Below are 22,418 nucleotides of genomic sequence, written 5' to 3' on the forward strand. Positions count from 1 at the left end.
CTGTCTCTTTTAAAGCCATTCTATCGCAAACTTTCTTTCTCCAGGTATTGCACTCATATGGAGAGAATTGTTCTAACTGCATTGGGAGCAGCTTTCAATTGCTTGTATTAAACAGCTTTTTGGCAAAGCTTTCAATTGCTTGTATTAAACAGCTTTTCTCATTCAGTGAAACCAGGAGTGCTACAAGTAGCTGTTAATATTTTTTGCCTTAAAATATATATATTTTGGCATGTGCAGTAGTTCAAGGACATCTTGTCATTTATAACATTATTTTTCCCTATAAGATTGAGCCTTCACTCAGCGTCTTTGTTTTGTCTAGAGCATTTTGTGAGTCTGTTTCAATTTTGTACACTTTGCAATTGCTAAAGTTCTTCTTTGTTTGCTAGTAAAGGTCAAGATCTTAATCCAGATGGTTTTCTTTTCATTAGCATAATTGGTATCTCTTTCTCTTATCTTGGCATATGTGCACAAATGCCACCTGTTCCATTTCAAGAGTTGTTTGTATTTGTGAATATTGGGTGGTTTACTTAACATTGCAGTTACTCTGACTCATAGCTTTACTAAAAAATGAAATCAATTTTAAAAAATCATTTCCCAATACTAATTAAGTAATGTCAAGCAGTTCTTTCCTCTTCCTCTGTGTTGAAGCATATGCTTGATTATGATCCAGTAATGCCCTCTTGCTTAATAGTTGCCTTCTGCAAGCTCTAGCCTTTCATCGGATTTTAAAAAATAAAAATGAGGAGTTGCATTTTCTTCTTTCCATGGTTAATGTTACCCACGTGAGCAAAGCCATTTGACTTTGGCAGTTGATACTAGAGGTCATTCCAAGGCCTGCAGTCACTTTGTTTATCATAAACACTGTAGGGGATACAACAGGTTTTGGAAGAGAAAGCCAAAATGATGTGGTATTCTGAAGTCTTCTAGAAGTGAACATCTTGCTTCCTGTAATACAAATAGGGTGCCTCCCAGTTGGCAGGCATCCATAGCAGAGAGCAGTTCCAAACCATGCTGCTTGTCTTGGCTGCTAATTGGATATCAGGATTCAGGCAGAATGTATGAAACAGTTTATGAGCAAGTGACTGATAAAGCAGCTTGGAATAGTCTGCATCAGTTATAGCTAATCAAGAAGATAGTAATCTCTGCCTCAACCATTTGTTCAAATTGACTAGTATATTTTGAAGGATGTATGTCTGTGTTCTAAGGAGAGAGAAAGGGAAGCAAGCACGTATGAGTTTGGCGAGCCATTAAGAGAGTTGTGTGAGTGGGAATCTCAGCTGCTGCTAAAGCAGCAATATCTTACATGGTGATTCTGGTAACCATCTCCTCCATAACATCAAAGTCATGTTTTTCTTTGATCTTGCTTCTGTTCTATGGACTGAAACACTGTGATTGGTCTATCTATCTGTCCGTCCGTCCGTCCGTCCGTCCGTCCGTCCGTCCGTCTGTTTGTTTGTTTAAGCTTTTATACCGCCCCATCCCCTAGGGGCTCTGGGCAGTGTACAACATAAAATATAATAAAATAAATTACTAAAATCTTTAAAACAGCGGTATCATAGCACTGATGATAATAATAATGGTAAGGCGTCCGACCAACCCCGTATAGGAGAGTTCAGGGTCTCCAAAAGTTTGCATATAGAAATCTGCCATATACTGAATCACCATTAGTTTATCAAGATCAGTACTGTCTACTCTGATTAGCAGTAGCTCTCCAGGGTCTCAGGCTGACATCTTTCACATCACCTACTACTTGATCCTGTTCATTGTATTGGCCAGTGGTTGAATCTGGGACTTTCTTCAGGCAAAGTAGTTGCTCTACCATGCAGACACAGCCCCACTGCAAATCAGAAAGACTGACAGGTAAACATGCTGAGATTTTTATGGGCAGAATAGAAAGATGTGTTCTTGCTTACAGGTGAATTTCCTTTCATCTCTGTATTGCACATCTAATCCTTTTTTCCTGTTCCATTTTATACCTACAATTTCTCCTTGAAACTTTCTGGATTGAATATTTTGTGTCCCAGATTCTGTAACTTCCCTGCTGCCCAGCGATGTGGTAAATGGATTTAGTGAACCATTTTTCAAAGGATCTGTGCTTCAGCTTGATATCTGTAGTTGCTGTGTTTTTTCTGCCAGGGCTCATTCACCATTGACGGCTGCATAGCAAGCAAAAATGCAACAAGTGAATCTTTCCATCACTGCATCTTCAGGCTAAGAAAAAACTATTCCTGTGGAGTGACTATCATGAAACTGATAATGGCAGCCATTTTCACTTTCACCTTCCAAAAGACAGATCAAGAGATCTTTTTGTTATTGTCCAGTTTTTACAAAGTTTGCCTTTTAGTAGCACTAATAACTGCAACTGAATATTGGCATAATCTTAAATCAGAATTTTCATTGAAGCTGCAAGCATATGCATTGACTTGGATATCAGTTTTTATTGAAGACAGTATTTTTGAGTAAGCATATTGCTGAATATTGCAATGTTTAACATGTTTCTTATGTTAAATACAAGATATGTCTTGCCCTTTTTTCCAGCTAATATTTTTTTCTCCTTTTGCCATCCCAGTTTTCACATAGTAAGTTCCTTTTTGAAAGTGCCCCCTTTCAGAATTGTTTAAAAATTTATTGTGTTGAACATAAGGCCTCTGACCACTCTTTCACATAATGTGTGACATTTGTTACTACATTATTGCATGTGAAAGAAGCAGCCAGTAGCAGGTACAGGGCTTCTAAGTTTATTTTGCTGTCCTGAGAACTTTATTGCTTAGGCGATATCATCTGTATCTCCTTCTTTTTGTTTCTAGGCATGCATGGATGTAAGAGCAAGTTCTGTGTTTTGGCAGCAAATGGAATTGGCTGAGAAAATTCAAGGAAACCCAAAGTTACCAGAATGGCTTTCTACTCACCCTTCTCATGAGAATCGAGTTGACCATTTGGACAGACTTATACCAGAAGTAAGTGAAAATTGAAGATGGTTTTTGGCAGGGGTAGGAAATTTTCTTTGCCTAAGTGCTAAAAAAAGTGCAGCATCTGTCTACTTGTGAAGATGTTGACTGGGTTTGAAAGGAGACTATACAGATTTATGGAGGATAGATCCATCAACAGGCTACTTGCTATGGTGACAAAAGGGAGCTTCCATATTCAGAGGCAGTAAACTTCTGAATACTAGTGCTAGGAGGCAACATCAAGAGAAGGCTTTTATGCCCTGTTTCCTTGCTTTCTAGGGCACCTGTTGGGCCACTGTGTGAAAGTGGATCCTGGACAAGGCAAGCTATTAGTTTGATCCAGCAGGAATTTTCTTATGTTCTGAAAATGGGTAGTGGGGGTAGGTGAAAGTTGTACATGGAAACAAACTTGGAGTCAGTCATGCTCCAACACCACTGCCAGTATCTCAGGGATTTACTTTGAACTAGGGCATAGGCAGGTGACTATGCAGATCTAGGAGGGGATGATGGGCATAACCCTTCCCTATTGCTTTCTTTTGCATTGCTGTCCCAAATGCACATCCATTGCATTGATCAGAGATATAGCCCAAGGTACCAACCAAGTTTGTCTGTGTGCTGGCTGTTGGCAACCATGCCTGGAGTTGCCTACCCCTTGTTTTGGGTTTTGTTTTATTGTTTAAACTAAGCACCCCATCAGCATTATGTCTTGTTAACATGTGTATTTTTCCCAGCCTCAGGGAAGGTACACTGGGAGGTATCCAGTTCTGTTTCTTTCAGTGCAATGCTACCACATGGGTTAATGTCTTAGCAGGCCCCCTGGATTGCTTGGTAAGCTGCAAAGATGTCTAGAAGTGCATAAAGAAATGACAAAAATCCATTTTGGTTTCTTGGCTGCAAACCTTCAATAGTCCTGTGAGAGAACATTTTTCTCTCTGACAGTTTCTGCACTGCTTCTGTTTTCTGTTTATCACTGGAAACCTACAAGTCATTATTAGTCATACTTTAGACTGTCGCACAGTATTTATTTATTAAAACATTTATTTCCTGCCTCTCTCAAAGAACGAATGGAGCTAACAAATGCCAAATGCTAACAAATAGCAAATACTTCAAATCATCATGATAGTGGTGTTTTAATGTCAATATTTTGTATGTATTTTATTTCTGTGATTTAATGTGGAATTTTGTATGTGTATTCCTGTTGTTTAGAATGTATGCCTCTAGAGTAAGAAAAGGGGGCAGGATGGATGATTGAAATGTGTTGTGGTTGGATGGTAGCTATACCCGAGGGGGCTGGATTGACTGACTTGTAGAGCGTGTTTGTGTGCAAGAGGAGATGAGGGTTGCGTGGATGGAGAGATTAAGTAAGATGCTGTGAAAAGTATTATTTGTGAAAGTTATTATTAGGGTTGCCAACCTCCAGGTGGGGCCTAGAGATCTCCCAATATAACAGTTGATCCACAGATTGCAAAGATCAGTTCCCCTGGAAAAAATAGCAGCTTTGGAGGGTGGGCTCTCTGGCACCCTACCCTCGTGAGGTGTCTCCCCTCCCCTGGTTCCACCCCCAAAAGCTCCATGTATATCCTAACCCAGAGCTGGTAACGCTAGTTATATTAGCCTAACTGGCAAGTGAGAAGAGTAAGCCTTTATGACTAAATCTATTTAATGAACTTTAGAGAAAGAAGAACTGTACCTGTCTGAAACTTATTCTCTTTTCCCATCAATAGGAAAGGTATCAGGCTGTTTCATATGACTTGGATTTAGTTGCCTACCTCCTGGACAACAGGTTTTAAAGAATAACTTAAAATAAAGAAAGAGTCTCGTTCCCGGGAGAAGGCCTAATTCCCAGTCTTTACAGCAGCACTTAAGAGAGCCCTTCTGGTTTTTTTCTTTACATCCTTCCATGTTTGTGGTTCTTCAGGGTTGTGGCCATACCAGTGTCTACCTCTCTTACTTAGAATTATAACAAGCATTCTAAAACAATTATAACAAGTGTCCTAAACAGATGCAAGTTGAGCCTTCTTCTCTTTCTTACCTTGAAAACCCTGTTTATTTTGTAACAAAGGGTTTGGTTTTAGTATGGGATCAGGAGCAGATATATGCAGAACTGGGTATGTGCACCTTTTGTATGTTTCTAAATATTCTGGTAAATGCTAAATATGCTGCTTTGCCAGACTCCACTTTTCGTGATAAAAACAAACCATAAAACAAATCCAAAAATAGAATGCCAGTTGTAAACATGCATGGTTTTAGTTTGTAAAGTTTTTAATATGTATATTGTACACCATCCAGAGCCCTTTGGGGGTGGGCGGTATACTAACTTTAATAAATAAATAAATATAGATGCAGGCTGTGCCAGATTATAGAGGTATATAATGAAATAAATTTAACATACATTGGCTGGTACAGATGTATACCCTTAGAGTGCCTGAAGGTAATTCAAATCATCTACTTACCAGTTCCCTCAACAGCTAGATATCCTGTGACCAGAACTATAAGTGTGTGACATGAGGGATCTTCTTAATCAGCTCATTCCTCTAGCCATTGGTGTCTGGAAAGTTTGTATTACTCAACTGCAGTGCTTGTTTTTTGATCTAGGCAAAATTGTAGCTTTCTATATTGTTCTCCCTTAAAATAGAACTCTCTTGTGTTTTCTTATGGCTGGAAGCCAGTTCAGCTAAAGGTCATTCTGTTTGGTTTGGAAAAATATTCTTGGTTTGTTTTGCTATGTCACAGAGCTGTGAGTTAATGTCACACATTTCTATGAACCTTTTAAGGTGACTTTGAATGCCACAATCAGGCAGTGGGAGCAAATATGCGAGAGACTTATATATTAGATTTCTGTGCCTCTGATTTAATGTGATAAGATTGAAGTTATACATGTTCCCTGTACTAATTACATGAACTTTAGCTTGGAATTTTCAACTTTTGGAGAGAAGATGTATAATTGGGAGGTCTTGAACGGTGCATTTACTAGTTTTCAGTTTTTCCTATGGAATTACTATAACCTCCTTGATATTCACACAAGCCAGCAAGTGAGGTCCAAATATCATTAATATGGTGTTCATCCTCCCAAATACATGTAGACCTGTAGTTGGTGGGCAAGGATGGGGAGGAATCTGGTGGCATAGATCCTATAACCCCATAATTGATTAAAGAAAGAACAAATCTCTATCACCTGACATTGCAGAGATAAGGGACAATATGCAAGCAGTTTTTTTCCAGATTGCCTAGGAAAAGGGAGGGCAGCTGCAAGATGGCTGTAGCTAAGTCATTAAGGCCTTACTGATCACATTTCTTCTCAGTTCCACAGCACAGAGTGGAAACTGCGGTACTGCCATCAATGCTCTGCTCACTACCTGAGTTCGATTCCAATGGAAGTCGGTTTCAGGTAGCCAGTTTAAGGTTTACTCAGCATTCCATCCTCCCAAGGTCAGTAAAATGAGTACCCAGCTTGCTGGGCATATAGTGTAGATGACTGGGGAAGACAACAGCAAAACCACCCCATTAACATAGTCTGCCTAGTAAACATTGTGATGTCACGTCACCCAATGACCCAGTGCTTTCACAGATTGCCTTTACCTTTGGTCACTTACGAACTTGTGGTCTCCTTTGCATTCAGCATACATTCCCTATGGGATGGATCCTTGGTTGTGCACATATTTCCTCCTCTTCAGAATTTACTGCGCTTCAGATCAGACTCTCTACATCTGTGGTGGCGAACCAATTGGTCATGCTGGCAGGGGCTGATGGGAATGGCAGTTCATGAAAATCTGGAGTGCCATAGGTTCGCCACCACTGCTCTACATGGTTTCTGAAACCAGTTGAAATGTGACTTTTAGTCTCTGCAGGGAGAGCGAAGGGAATCACTGTGCATGCAGCTTCCTCCAGGTTTTCTTGCTCCTCCTTGCTTTTCCCCACCCACAAAGCAGCAGATCCAGCCACTCCTGCAGCTGGCATATCAGGAGGAGCAGTGGAGCTTCTTTATTTTTTATTTTAATGATGTAGGTCTATTGTAGGAACAAACAATAGAGCATTGAAATGCCCCCCCCTCCAGAAAATGGCAGAAGGCAACCTTCCCCATTGGAGGCTGCAGAAACAATACGGAAGCGTGGGGAGGGGATGAACAAAATGGTGGCTCTGCTTGGCAGAAATGCTGTGTAAATGAAAAAAACATGCGGAAAACCCTCAGTGAAGCAAACAGCATCGGGGTAAATTCTGCATGCACAAGTGGTCTTTTTGTACCTGTGCAGTTCTTTTTCTCCCTGGTTCATTTGCTTGTTATTTTTTTTATTTCTGTCCTGTTTAATGACCACAGTGATAAGAGGATACTGGAAATAAAAGTATGACTAAATGAAATTAATAGATTATACATGAAATTAATGGACTCTAAATGAAGTAATGAATAAAAATTGGGGTGAGATTATACTGTTCTGGGGTCTTCTCTTTGGCATGGGAAATTTGCCTCAGGGATACATAGACTGTGGGAAGGAAGGAAGTGTAGAAAAATTATCTAGTATCTGATTGTAATCATTAAAATCGTATCTTCGGGACCGCATCACCCCACACGTCCCAACACGGCCTCTTCGCTCAGCAGAGGCCAATCTACTGGTGGTCCCTGGCCCCTTGATGATATGGCTGACCTCCACGCGGGCCAGGGCCTTTACAGCCCTGGCCCCAGCCTGGTGGAACGCTCTTCCACCAGCTGTCCGGGCCCTGCGGGACCTTATGGAATTTCGCAGGGCCTGTAAGACGGAGCTGTTCCGCCGGGCTTTTGGAGGTACCAGCCGTTGATGGTGCCCCCCCCCCCCCATGGCCATACATCTGGGCCTTATCATCTTGGGATTGCTGTCCTTCCCTCCGGCAAGAGGGTTTGAAATTGAGACTGCGGACGCCATTCTATGAATTAGTTTAACTATTATAGTTAGTTTCCTATTTTACTGCTGCTTTTAAAGGTTTTAGTTGTTTTTAGCTGTACACGGTGGTTACTGTGTTGTACACCGCCCAGAGCCCCTAGGGGATGGGGCGGTCTAAAAATCTGAAAAATAAATAAATAAATAAATAAAAAATGATTAAAGGAGCAGCAGTGGCGTAGTGGTTAAGAGCAGGTGTACTCTAATCTTGAGGAACCAGGTTTGATTCTCCGCTCTGCTGCCTGAGCTGTGGAGGTTTATCTGGGGAATTCAGATTAGCCTATACATTCCAACACATGCCAGCTGGGTGACCTTGGGCTAGTCACAGTTCTCCTGAGCTCTCTCAGCCCCACCTACCTCACAGGATGTTTGTTGTGAGGGGGGAAGGGTAAGGAGTTTGTAAGCCCTTTGAGTCTCCTATAGGAGAGAAAGGGGGGATATAAGACCAACTTTTCTTCTTCTTAATTGCAAAACACCTTTCAGTAACTTGCCCATGTAAAGGAATGCTTGCCTTTGAACATGCATAAGATATATTTCACCTACAAATGAATCACCACTGTCATGCTGCTGACCTCACTCTTCTTCTCATCTCCTGGCAACATCTGGTGATCAGGGCTAAAGTACCAAAGGGGCCTAATGCTCAGAGAGGTCTAAGCTATGGAGAATTCCACAGAAGAAAAAGTATTTTACTACAGAAGGCAAAATGGCTGAGGAAGCATAATATCTAGGCGGCCTGAAACTGTAGCACCTCTCATTAAAGGATGATCAGATCTTGGGAGGTCTAAATACATCTGTGACAAGAATAATGAGCTCTTTGAAAGCTGATACTGCAAAAATTCTGGGCAGGTACCGAGTTCTTTTCCCTTCACTATACAGTGAGCGCACATCTCTCTACCTGGTGTGGGATGATAACTTCTAAGTTGGAGGAAATTATTTTCAGGCAGGGACTACTCAGGAATCTTTAGTTTTTCTAATGAAAGCACTGATTAATTGATATCTTCCCTCACCCTCATTTTTCCCAATACAGATCTAAATCCTACCTTGCAGCCATGTGCCCTGCATCTTCTCTAAAGAGAAGAATTGTAGATTCTTTAATTAAATCAACAGAAAACTCAGTATATAGTCATAATCAAATCAGTTTTTCCTGGATATTTGATGGTGCTCTGTGTAGATACATTTTTTTCTCAGACTTTCATGCATGCCTAATTGAGGTATAGGTTGGAAATGGAAGACAATACTTGGCATTGAAAACTGAGTTTCATTTTACATTTAGCAAACAGTTTATTGTCCTGTTACTGGTACTTTCATTCTGCTAAATATCCTGCTTTTTCAAAGCTACACGATTGTCATTAAACACAGATCCTACATGAAAATACGTAATGGTTTGTTGAAGTACATCTGTTCAATGTAGCATTACATCACATTGCTTGATCACCACCCATGACATTTTCGGATTTCACTTATTGAGTCTCAGGGTTTAAGAAGGGTACTTGGTCCCCTCTACCTCCATCCCTGGACATAAAACGTCTGGCTACAGGTTTGAATATATAAGTTCTCAATAGCATGCAGGTGTAAGTGCTCCTTTTAATTATTAAATGTGTATAATGCAACTGTTTCACTGAGTACTGTGTTCTCCCATCAAACCTGTCACATGCTGTCTTCTGCCAGTGTACTTTGAGTACATTTTATTCATCAGCCCACATAGAAAAGGCAGGAACTGAGCAAATGGGAGAGAGATATTCATGGAGGTTCCCTCTTCTGGGTTCAAGGTTTTTCAGGGTGTGAATTGCATTGATGCAGACAAAATAATTCGACACCATCATCCAGTCATCTTTCTGTATTGATTAGTTTTCTTACTAAGTTGTATAGCCTGTGATCCAGAGGACTGTGATCATGCACATTGTTTTTCTGAGCATGTCTCCCTTATATAGTAACTGCTAAGGGGGAAACTCACATTCTAAAATGCCTGTACTTCCATGGTTTGCAATCATAATGGATGTAAGAAACTCATTACCAAAGTAGTTTGAATCATTAATTTTGAATTATAGTGACCTTATTACAAATCTACCCATCTAGCTGTACAATATCAGAGGGGCGGGGGAGGACTGAACTTTAATTCATCAAAAATGGCCTAAAGTGTTTCTTCCCTGTATATGGAGTCTCTGTGTTGAAGCGAGCTGTATTGGATCAGTGCAGGATTAATAGCAAGAGCTGACTCTTATCAAGAAGCCGTAAAGTTCATTCTTCTCTATTCTAATGCTACAGAGCTAATGATGACAGTTTTGAAATCAGTGGCATATCTATTTGCAAAAGAAGAAGAAGAAGCCATTACTTGAACTAGGTGGAGCTTTACAGCAAAAATTGGCAAGGAGATTTAAAATTTAGCATGAAAAAGAACATTTTGTTATCAGCATGATTGAGGAGTGATTTGAAATGGAAGGATAAATTTTAGATATAGTTAGAAAAGAGCAAGTGTCAAGTAGAGCCTTAAAGACGAACAAAGTTTCTGGCAGGGTATGAACTTTTGTGAGTCACAGATTTCTTTTTTTTCAGAAAAAGTGAGCTGTGACACATGAAAGCTCTTACCCTACCATAAGTGTTATAAGTCTTTAAGATGCTCCTGGACCCTTGCTGTTTTCTACCACTACAGACAAACATGCCTAGCCGTCGAGATCTTGTTAGAAGCAAGTAGGAAATCAAATGGAAAATTTAACACACTACTAGTCAAGGGTGAGAAATACAGTAGTTGAAAAGCTGAAAATTTAAATCTACTTTCATATGTATTTCAGTTAGCTCTGTGCTCATGGGCAACAAGCCCAGAACACATTAAGGAGCATTAATTGGAAGTGGGGCAAAAGACATACCAATGAGGGTGCCCACTCCACCAGTGTAAGGGCAATTGCACTGGCAGAGGGTCTGATATACCAGCCATAGGACACTGTGCCACTGTGCCACGCTTGAACCTGGAAGCTGCCATGCATGCTGACAGTCCTCTGTTGTGGGAGCCTGTGCAGGTGGGGTAGTACAGGAGCATTCCTGGGGGTGGAGCTGACTTTAGTTGGCTTCCATAGGGCTTTTGGCCCAGGAACACCCCCTACACCAGGGGTAGGGAACCTTTAACACTCAAAGAGCCATTTGGACCCGTTTTCCACAGGAAAAGAAACACTTGGAGCCGCAAATAATTTTTGACATTTAAAATAAAGATAACACTATATATAGGGGTTTTTTTTACCTTTTACTCCGCTCATTCTGAGATGCGCATGGATGCGCCCACCCTGCTGCATGCAGGGTGGGCAAGGATGAAGCCAGCGGCTCGGCCTTGCCAGCAGCCGGGAAAGCGCCCGCCCTGCTCCAACGGGGCGGGCGAGAGGGGAAGTCCACGGCGCAGCCCAGCCGACCATGGGCAGTTGGTGCGCCCGCCCTGCTGCCTGCAGGGCGGGCAAGGATGTGGCCGGGGGCTCGGCTCGTGGAGCCACAGTGCAAGGGCAGAAGAGCCGCATGCGGCTCTCAAGCCACAGGTTCCCTACCCCTGCCCTACACCAATCAGCAACTCATACCACATTTTAGAGTGGTGTAGCCCATTAGGCGGCAATAGGGGGTTTCAGGTTGGCCAGGAGGTTTTTTTTCTATGCTCCCCACACTTCCTGAAATTCTTTAGGCAGGGACAACCCCCCCCCCCCTCCCCGATTGCACTGTAAGTATTCTGTGAATGGAAAATAGTGTTCAAAAGTAAAATTGCTTTTAAATTTTGTTGAGTGTTGTTGACTAGAAAAGCCATTCCATAGGGTTGATTCAATTGTACTTCAATTGTAAAGAGGCAATTGTACTTCCAAGTGATCGAATTCCACAGTAGTTGGGACAGGTTTTTTTCTTTTATAAATCTTTATTTATTTTAGCATTTTTAATCTCATTTTCTTCTTGGAGAAACTCCAGAATGGCTTACAAACAATAAATATAATTGGAGAATCTGTTTGTAAAGTCATAATTATATGGTGCATTGCATAACACACTAATTTGGTGATGCTATGCAACTAGCTAGTTTCTAAGAGCATGATTTGTCCTTTATAACTTCCTTCTCCCAAGTAGTGGAACTATTAGGGTTGTAAAACTCAGTTTGATTGTGATGCCGCAGTATGCTGATCTTGTGACAGAATTCTCCTCTGTCCCGCAATCACAAGTCCTTTTTTTTAGGACAGTTGTAGTTTCCACAAGCAAATTAAATTGCTGTTTCTCTTTGCATTCATGCCATTCTGAAGCATATTCTTGTTTTCTTCACAAAGGCAGAAATGCATGCATGCATGGCCATCTTCAATTGTGTCATATCAATGTTCTTACTTCCACATTACATGTGTCAGTTTTTCCTACCCATGGACACACTGTCATGACTTCTGTGCCTTGTGACAAGGGAGCAGCTATGGTGTTCTGAGCTTATTGTCATCCTTATTTCTGACTGGGCTGCTCACTATGGCTTAAGTAATCAGAATAAGTACTGTTGCTTCCATTGACAGCATAGTATTAGAATAAACTTCTGCTTTTTAATCTCACCCTATTGAGGATCTGCTGTGATTTGGATGGCCAGCCAGCCCAGTCTTGTCAGATCTCAGTAGTTAAGCAGCGTCAGCTCTGGTTATTCTTGGACAGGAGACTCCCAGAGAAGTCCAGGTTGCTGTGCAGAGGCAGGCAGTTGCAAATTACTTCTGTTTTTCTCTTGCCTTGAAAACCCTATGTTTCAGCTGTGACTTAATGTCCTTTCCCACCACCATTCAGGGCCCAGAAGCACCAAGTAATCCTAAATTGCAAACCTCCAATATGCTGCCCCAATTGGAAGAGGGTCCAGCTCCACTTAACATGATTAGTCCCATGATCATAGAGGTGTACATTTGTTGTCGTTTGTCCTTGACAAAGGATATGAGAGTACTAGAAAAGTGTTTAGAAGGGCAACAAAAATAACCAGTGTCACAAAACTTTTAATATGAGATACTATAAAAACGAGCGGGTCTGTGATTGAATGTTGACTGTGTTTTATATTACTAGAACAAGAAGTTATACAATGAAATTACTGCACAGCAGGTTTAAAACAAACAAAATTGTTAGGTTCCTGGCAATTTTCTGCTGGTTACAAGTGGGTGAATGGAGAGATCTTGCCTGGTTCCCTTCCTCACTGCATCCCTCATCCTGCATAGCTGTTTTTCCATGTGTTCCCTTGTCCCCAGAGTTGTCTTGTTGGTGATTAAAAGGTGTGGCTAGAGGACATGGAAAGAAGGAAAAACCCACAAATGCCGTGCATTTACTTATCACACTTGTGATCCTTATAAATTGTAAATTCTGGAAGTCAGACATCTTTGGGTAAATTTTGGAAGTGATACTTGTAAAAATATTGGCATGGCTTTAATAAGTTTTCCACTGGCAGATTAGTCACTACTGGAGAGAATATCCAATACATATGCTTCAATTACTGAGGCAGAATTCAGCAATTTTATAGACACTGAAGAGGAGATGAGTGGCAGAATGTTAAGACTGCTTGAGAAATCCTGCCTCTTCATTCATGTTTGCTTTTTGTGGTTCATCAGTGGCACTTGAACCTTATATGGCTTGTTGGCATTGGAGAAGACGAAGAGATGAGGAGATTAGGCAAAGGAGAACAGTACAGGAAGTGAAGGGAGCAGCACAACAAATATGACAGTAGTCAAAGATTGACAGTTTCTATCAAGCCGGATTAATACCAGAGATTGCTAGATTCTGTCCTTTAGCATATGGTCTAATGAATAAGACAAATTACTGGGAAGTAACTGCTGTTTCTCATTAAGCTTTTTTAGGGAGAGTACATGGCCCTTTCCACACAGGCCAAATTAAACCGGGGTGCAGCCAGGGTACATGAGCCCAGTGCAGCCCCGGACCCTTTGCACGGCTCCAGGTGGGTGGCCCTGGAGCCAACGTGGCTGGGCAATGTGCCTTCGTATGGAGGCGCATCTGCTGTCAATGTAATTGCCTTTCCCGGCTGCGTAGCAATGCAGCCAGCCATGGATGACCCCAGCAGCCATTCCGACGCAGGAGAAAGGCAGGGAGGACAAAAGAAAAAAGATGTGGCTGGGAAACATGCCACTAGCACAGGGCCATTTGCTCAGCACCACCTCCGACCCGGCCTTTTTGAAAAGAATCGCTGATAGTGCGATTCTCGTTTATGGTGGGTTGGGGCAGATAAACCAGGGCAGTTCCCACATATTCCGTTGTAATCCCATGTTAGATGGCCCATGTGGAAAGGGCCTGGGATTGGAGAGACCACAGGTCAGTACTGGGCTTCTGTGTAAGAAAAGTATGTCTCTATCAGAAACCATGACAAAAATAAATGTAAACTGATTTAAGTTCAGGTTTTGTGATGTAATATCAGTATTAGAATTGAAAAGTGACTTTTGACTAATTTAAAAAAGTAATTTTTAGTGTTCTGTACAGCATTGGCTATAAAATATGCTTCAGGTTTTAAATAATATACAGAGATGTTGCTTGTTCAATACAGACAACACTCATTCTCAGTCCAAGTTTTATTTAGCTTGTATCACAAAGTAACTAAGGTGAATATTTTATCAGCAGGTATAATTGAATTGGTCTTGAAAGTGCATGATGTCAGCAAGCCTCGCATTTTCAGAATTTTTTAAAAATTGTCCTGTATTACATGTGTGTATATACTGTTGTTCAGTAACAGACAAACTGTTGCAAGGAATTGTATCCGTGAGAAGAAATGGCATTTTTAGAAAATGCCTTAGAAAAAAATGTGGTCATTTTTATTTTTGCTGTCACAGTTAGGTTTTCATGGCCAGAATCAATGGGCTGTTCTGGGTCTTCCAGGGTGTTGTCTGGTAGTTTTTGCTGCTAACGCTTTACCTGCATCTATGGCTGGCATCTTCAGAGTCATATTATAAGATATCTGTCACAGAGAGAAACATATCTCACTGTGATATGTCTCTGAAGATGCCAGCCATAGATGGCGGGCAGAATGTTAGGAGCAAAAACTACCAGTCCATGGACACACAATCTAGAAAACCCAGAACAGCCAATTTATTTCTGCTCCTCAAAAAAAAAATCATATAAGTCACTTAAATCACTTTCAATCTCCCTTGAGAACGTTAAAGCAATTTGGATCCTGTCTTCCCATAGCATTTTCTTTTTAAAAAGAATAAAGTGTACTACTTAGAGGGCAAGATGTATAGTTTTGTCCAGGATTTTATGGAATTCCGTCCCTCAGGTGCTAACTCACTGTAAAAATGACAGAAAATGGAAGCAACATGCAAACACCCTGTTGGCCTTCCATATTCCATATATATTGCTGTACATCATTTATATGGTATATGCCTCCTTGCCTTGCTTGCCTATGGGAAATAAGTACAGTTATTTTACATTGTGTATTTAGTGAGCAAGCAAATGAGAGGGAGAAGGTCCGTGGGTGCAAAAAAACCAATTCCATGAAGTCCACTGGCTGTCAAATCTCAAAGAACCTTGGAAATCTTCTAACTAGGAATATTTGGAAATTATCCTCAAGGTACAATTAACAGCAGTAGGTGAAGCAACTTGTGCACATAAGGAGAAAATAGACATCATGACAGTTTTTAATGACAGTGAGTTTATTATTATTATGGGAGCAAGATGGTGAACAGCTTCTCTGTATTGATCTTAGTACTAACTTGAAGACAGGGGAATAAGTGCAGTTGTGTGCAAATGACTGACTGAACCTCTGCAATGATAGTCTATTAGAAAATACTTGAAGCAGGTGTCACAAGATTGCTGTGGCATTGCACCAGTCCAACTACTAGCACTGATTGAATGTAATGTTGAGGATAAATGTTGTTCTGTTCCTCAAGGAAGACACCATGGTTCTATGAGCAAATTCCAGATTCAATCCCTGGCATCTCCAGCTTAAAGGCTCAGATAGTAGGTGATGTAAAAGACCTCTACATGAGATCCTGGAGAATCACGGCCGTTCAGAGTAGACAAAATTGTCTTTGATAGACCAATGGTCTGACTAACTATGAGACAGGTTCTTGTGTTCTTCATGGAATATACCATAGAATAATAGAATAATAGAAGTAATAGAAGCCTTTGTAATTTTGTAAATTCTAGTGCTTCATTAACACTGAAGCACTCCTCCCCTCAAAATCTGGGGATGCTCGAAGGCAAGATAGTGGAGGTGAAGGAGGGGAATCAGGAGGCGATGAGGAGGAGACAGGAGGGGCAAGTGAGAGAGCGATGGAGGGAAGGATTTAAGGAAAGATGGGGCAACACCGAGGAGGAATGAGTGGAAGAAACCTGGCTGAATGGAGGGTGGGGCAGGCCAGAGGGGGCTGCGGGGGCATACCTACAGAAAATGGTGCCTGGCAAAGCATTGAAATTCTGCCCCTCCCACAAATAGTTTAGGTACACACACACCCCTAGGCTCAGAGGCATGTGGATTAACACTTTCTGCCTCTAGAGATTTTTTGTACCATCAGCCATGAATTCCTGCAAGTCTTCTGGAAGGTTCCTGTGAACTGCTGGCAGAGTCTGAGGCCTGTTTATGGTCAGCAGCACACATGTGCTGTATGCTGAACACAGGGCAAGTCTGCTGGATGTTTCAATCCTCAGATAAACCCCTGCAGCTGCCCAAAACATGTGCAAGGGTGTGTGAGGGGGAGTAGCAAGGTTAGCTGTCTTTCAAGACAGAAAATCTGCTGTGGTGTTGGAAAGCAATGACCCTGTAAGGCTTTCAAGGCAATGCACTAACACAGGTGGATTTCCTTGGTTGTTTTTTGGCAACAGTGCCGCCAAATGTGGCAGCGCGTGCAGGGGCACATGTGACGGAGTCAGGCTCACCAGACCCAGCCAGGGATGGGCCGGCTAGGTGTAAATCAGCCCCCTATCTCCTGAGCAATGCATGAAGTGGCAGAATAAGCATGCCTGAGGCCCCCACCCCAGCACTCATGTAAGGTCTGCTGGGCAAACCCACCAAGTGGTGGGCAGCCTGTTGGACCAGAACCTGTCTTACGGGCCTGGTGAGCCATCTAGCTATGCCTTCCAGGCAGGTTTCTGATCCTGAGATCCTACTTTGCACGCCTGGAAGAGCTGCCTGCAGCCATTGAGGAAACCATCAGCTTATAAGTTGGGCAGGGAGACTTTGCACATCTCTGAAGAGCTACCCCGGCAGGACCACATGGGTTAGGTGCATATGTGAAGGGAGGAGGAGGAAATTGAGGAAAGGGCATGCAAGAAGAGGCCAGCCACTCCAAGAGATGCACCAAGCCCTTCCTTCCCTCCAGCTGCCCATAGTTGGACGCAATGGTGTTCAAATGCTGGCTGCCTTCTTGCCTGGAAAGGAGCGTGGCATGATGGGCGGGCAGGCAGACAAGTCAGGCCAGCCATCTGGCTACGCTCATAAAGCAACCTAATCATTAGCTTGGGCCTTCCCTGAGCCAGCCACTGCCTGCAAAGGGGTGGCATGCCCAGTCACATGGGGGTGTTCTACTGCTTCTGCCCTCTGGCCTGGGCCAGGTCTTGGCTTAGCTTCAGTGCCCCAACTCCTCACCTTGCTCCAGGGGGCGGGGAAGGGAGCGAACGAATGAACAGTCAAGCATGCCCCCTCATGTTACCCATGGGACTGGCACACGGGGCATCCACCACCACCACCCTCCATGCTTGTGGCAGGTGGAGCTAACCTATTTAAACACAACTTTGCCCTGACAGGTGGGAAGGAAGAGGGCTGAGCAGTTATTCAAGCAGGAGGACTGATCAACCAGGGAATAGGAGCCTGTTTTGTGAGGCTGCCCAAACCCTTTCTGAGGCCTTGGGAGCAGCGTGGCAGAAGGCAGATGACCAAGGAGGACAGGAAAAATTCCCCTTAGGAGTATGGCAGCAGGAGGGCCAATGCTGAGCATGGAACACTTGCCTCAGAACTCTTCTCTGTGCAGTGAGCTTGTAGGGGGCTCTCCTTGCATTTCTCTTGTCTACACATGAGAAGGCACTCCCTCCTTTCCATGGAGCTTTTCTTTAGAGAGTTCTTCAGGCCTGATTATCTTAACTCTGCCCATCAAGTGATTCTTAAAGGCACAGATCTCATTACACTTAGTCAAGACTTAAAGGGCTTAGCCCTTTAAGCTGCACATGTCGATATTATTTCCAAAAATAATTCTCCCACAATGAAAGTGGCAAAGCAGTTCCCTGGACCATAGGCTGCTTAAGAAGGGGACTGTCCTAGAACAGATATTCTCTCCCCCTTCCCCCCACATATCACTTCCTGCTGCTGGTGCTGCTGCCACTGGGGGACAGAGGCTTGTTACTTCAAAGCTCTCTTTATATCAATATCTTGAAATATCAAGAGAATTAGAGGTTGATGTTGTGTGAGTGAGTTTCTGTTCTGTTACTTGAAGCAGCCAGCAACATGGAAGGGTGTGTGTGTGATGTAATGACGTATGAAGTAGTGGTGTGTGCTTAATCCGGCTCTTGGCCCCTCAGACTGCTTAACATGGAATAAGAATGCAAAGGCTTCCACAAAGTAGTCATGCTTCCTGTGAGCTCTTACACGGGGGCTCTTGATCTTGTGTGTGTGTGTGTGTGTGTGTGTGTGTGTGTGTGTGTGTGAGTGCATGCCAGTATTTTAGATCACTGGGGAACTAGGTAAAGGAAAGGTAGGAACTGTACAGCATAGAAAGCATAGAGATTTAAGAAGGCTAAATTAATTTAAAGGAGGATTACATTGCCCTTTTCAAGATGCAGCCTAAATCTTTCTGTTTCTAGTTGGCTTGAATAATGCTGTTTGACATTAATGCAGTCTTGCAGTGGCTTATGTTCAGCAAGAGAAAACTGTGGTCTGTCATTATAAATACCAGTTAAGGAATTGATTGGTAACTGAATTGGAAATGGCATGATATACATCCAGTGCATATTTATGAGTGGTATTGGGTGATTGTCTACAAAAACAAAGCTGGTCATTATTTTCTAAAAGGCACTGGTAGGGGAGGGGAGAAGATGGAAATATTGTGGCAGAGGTTTGCTAACCCTTTAGCAGAGGGTGGTTCCAGTGATGCATACAGAAGAAGAGTTTTTATACCCTGCTTTTCTGAACTTTTACGGAGTCTCAAAGTAGTTTACAATCATAATCCCTTTCTCTCCCCACCATAGACACCTTGTGAGGTAGATGGGGCTGAGAGAGTTATGGGACAACTGTGAGTGACCAAAGGTCACCCAGCAGGCTTTATGCAGAGGAGTGGGAAACAAACTTGGTTCTCCAACTTAGAGTCCACTGCTCTTAACCACTATACTATGCTGGCTCTCATTCATTACATTCAAACTGGATTGCACAAATGGAAATATACATGTCAGACATCGCTAAAAGTTGCATAGTTATTATGTTTGTTTCCAGGCTAGATCGGCCTCCAGGTATTTTCTTATTGCCCTGGGAAAGATGATTGCCATTGGAGAAATGTGGTTTCAACATTTATTGGTCTGGGATTGTTGGTATTGTTTTTTCCCAAATACCGGTAGCTTAACTTGACATTTTGTGTCTTGAACAAAGGGCTCACATATTCTTTCTCCCCCTTCCACACTCAGCCAGCCTTCTTCCTTTCTGCTTATAGTTTGTCATTATATGCAAACAAAGGTTTGTATAAATCATAGTTTTCCTTAAAAAAACAAACAGAAATGTAAGCCTTGGTCAAATCATGGTGTGTAATTCTGGTCTTGAGACAGCCATAGTTTATTGACTGTAGAGATACCAGCAAATTATGATTTTCCCAAAGAGAGGTGAGAAGGAATGTGAATTGGCACGGTGGGAGGGAGGAAGGCAGAGCATGAGCCTGTGGCATAGTTCCACTTTTTCCAGCCATAGTTTTGGTGTTTTAGCGGCTTTACATCTGAACCAAGCCAGAGTCAGCTTTGAAAGAGACTTTTTCTGGCCTCTTTCAGAAACCAAACAAATCCCAGAAGCATTTCAAATAAAATTCTTCTTCAGCTCTTGGTTCTTCTCTGCAGCCAGTATATCATTTGAAAAAGATAATATAAACACAGAAGCTAGAGCCTACTGAAGCTGCTCAGTACAATATTTTGTTGTTCTGTTGTGAGGACTTGCTGGAAGACCCCAAAGGTAGGTGTCTCAAGCCTTCCAGGAGGCTCTTCGACAGCAGCAGGACAGCATCAGAGGTCGTTTCCCCACTTTAAAAAATAATGTTGAGCCAAACCGCGCTCCTTTGAATCGGTGCTTTTGAGCACGAGGTCTGACTCCCCACCGCAGCTTATCCCTGTAGTAAACCTCGCAGCAGCCGCGAGCTTCATGACATGCAGCATTCCCCACAACCACGCATTCAGTGGTCATTGGCAGGGCGCTTCTCTGTTCCGACTGGCTGGAGTGCCTGTTTGGGGGTGGAACTTGGTTTAAAAAAAACACTGAAATCGTCGACGAAAAGTCGACACGCACAGTCGTCATCGCAAATTGAACCAATGCCTTTTTTCCTTAAAAAAATGGTTTCTGATTGGCTGTCGTGCTGCAGTGCAAAAATTTGTGGAACACGGAAGTGCCCGCTTTCCTTTCTCCTCCATTTCATGAGATGAATCCATTGAATCCATTTTAAAAAGTTGATTCGTCGTTTTGAATGAACAATGAAAATAAGCTGTGTCCGCATGCGCTCAAAGCGACGTGCTCAAACCCGCAGTGACCCCCGGCTTCCCCACTGCCTTGCTCTCCGCCGTGGTCGCTGCGGGGTTTTCAGAAATGTTGCTTGACCATCCGGGGGAGAAATGACGCGTGCTGAGGAGGTAGAGCGGCAGAGCCGGGGTTACTGTGTTGCTGCCGCTTAGGTAGTGGGGAATGCAACAGGCCCCTGGTTTATTTGCCGCAACTACCGCGCAATGAAAGGTGAGTGGGTAAACGACCCGAGAAGAGCTGAATCCAGTCAATTCACTAATCATATGTTTCTTTTAAGCATTTACACACAAACTGACGTATATGATTAAAGGTGCATCCTTAGTAAATGACATGATGATGTATTTATTCCTAAGATTTGTTTTTCTATAGACAAATTGTCACTTTTTAAAGCTCCAGTATAACTATATCTGTTCTGTGCGTTCCAGATGTGCAAATTCTGTTTCTTCATTGTGTTGCTGAGTTACATTAGTTAGTTCATTAAACATGAACATAAAGTTTTTAAAGTGTGTGTTATACTTCGTGTTTGTTTTTACCCTCACACCAGCCCTGAGAAGGAGCTAAGTGTTTTTTTTTATTTTACAAACTGGCAATACTTACATTTGTTAATTACTTCCTTTCTCCCCCCTCCCCCCCGCCCTCCTCAGGCCCTTGAAATACGAGAACATTGCAATTGTCCTGCCTTGGCCAGTGAAGATCCACGTCTTATTTTCAAATTGAGTATGCAGCATCTTCTGAAAACATCTAAAGATGGAGGTCCAAATGTTACTGATCATGGAAAAACAAATGTGAATCTTCCTTTCATTCAAAAAAAGAAGATGCCTGTGGATATTCTATCTGGACAACTGTCAAAATGAAGGCTATAATTTTATCACAGTGCTCATTATATACCTCTTAAACTTTCCAGGAATTTTGAAATGTTGTATGGATGAGATGGTTACAAATCATGATCCCAGTCTCTTGTCAGCAATATGTACTTGAGATACTCAGTGTGTACAATGTGGAAATCTCTAGAAGCAGTTGCTTTCATAGAAATGAAAAGGAAGCCCCTATTTCAATGTGGCATTGGGAAGCACTGAATGCATGTACAGGAGACAATAACATGTACTCACCTGCGCAAGGAAATGTTTGGTTATTATCCAACAATAAACATGTCCTTTCATAATAATCTCATGATCTCCCATTTTCTGTTTGGAAAGAGAGATCTCTAAGGGACTATCAGTGAAGTGGGACAACGAAATAGTCTTTTGTTGCTGTCGTAAGCAAACAAGGTGAAATTAGATATATTAGCACTTAGGACATGTCAGTGTTTGGATGCCAGTGACTGGTACTCCAGGTAGTTGGATGATGGCTGGATGCTGTGAAGGATCAACCATGCATTTGAAAAGCAGCCAGGCTCAGGCTGCAGTTTGCAAACCACATATTTTACAGTGGCATCACTGTCTCTCTCCATGCTTTGAAGTTTCTGATAAGAATCTGATTTTAAGTCATTCCTTTGTCCCATGCTATTGCAGAGTTCCTGATTTTCTGCTAATAAATTGCATCACATCTGTTGTAGTTAATAGAGGACGTTGTGGTGTTTGCCAGCACTGACATCATTATCTGCTATTCAATTGTTTTTGGAAAGTGTGTGCTTATTGGAATGCACTGCTTACTTCAGAACCATACCTTTCTCTCTGCAACAGAAAGCTCTTGCGTGTTATAACTCTGTGCAACAGGCACTCACTGAGGACACCTTCACACTGCAGCAATGAAAGGATCTGGTGTTGGCCAGCCATGTCTTTTCTTGCTGTATTTTAAGGATATGTGTGTATTTTTGTTCCTCAGAAAGCTATTCTAACTACTGATACGAGTTGACAGCGTAGGCGCAACTGAGCATACACAGAGTGCGGCAATAACCAC

The 22,418-nt window shown here is 42.4% G+C and overlaps 1 protein-coding gene across 8 annotated transcripts in view; it reads left to right on the top strand.

Moving 5' to 3' along the window:
- OMA1 (OMA1 zinc metallopeptidase) overlaps nt 1–22,073 on the top strand; it is a 44,719-nt gene extending 22,646 nt beyond the window's left edge. For all 8 annotated transcript variants that reach the window (XM_048498523.1, XM_048498524.1, XM_048498521.1 and 5 more), the window contains exons 8-9: nt 2,808–2,957; nt 21,164–22,073. In XM_048498523.1, coding sequence (XP_048354480.1) covers nt 2,808–2,957; nt 21,164–21,373 — 360 coding nt within the window. In that variant the 3' untranslated portion in view covers nt 21,374–22,073. The remainder of the gene's footprint in view (nt 1–2,807; nt 2,958–21,163) is intronic.
- The last annotated feature ends 345 nt before the right edge of the window (nt 22,074–22,418 follow it).

Source organism: Sphaerodactylus townsendi, linkage group LG05 (assembly GCF_021028975.2).
Source record: "Sphaerodactylus townsendi isolate TG3544 linkage group LG05, MPM_Stown_v2.3, whole genome shotgun sequence".
In the NCBI taxonomy this organism is placed as follows: Eukaryota; Metazoa; Chordata; class Lepidosauria; order Squamata; family Sphaerodactylidae; genus Sphaerodactylus; species Sphaerodactylus townsendi.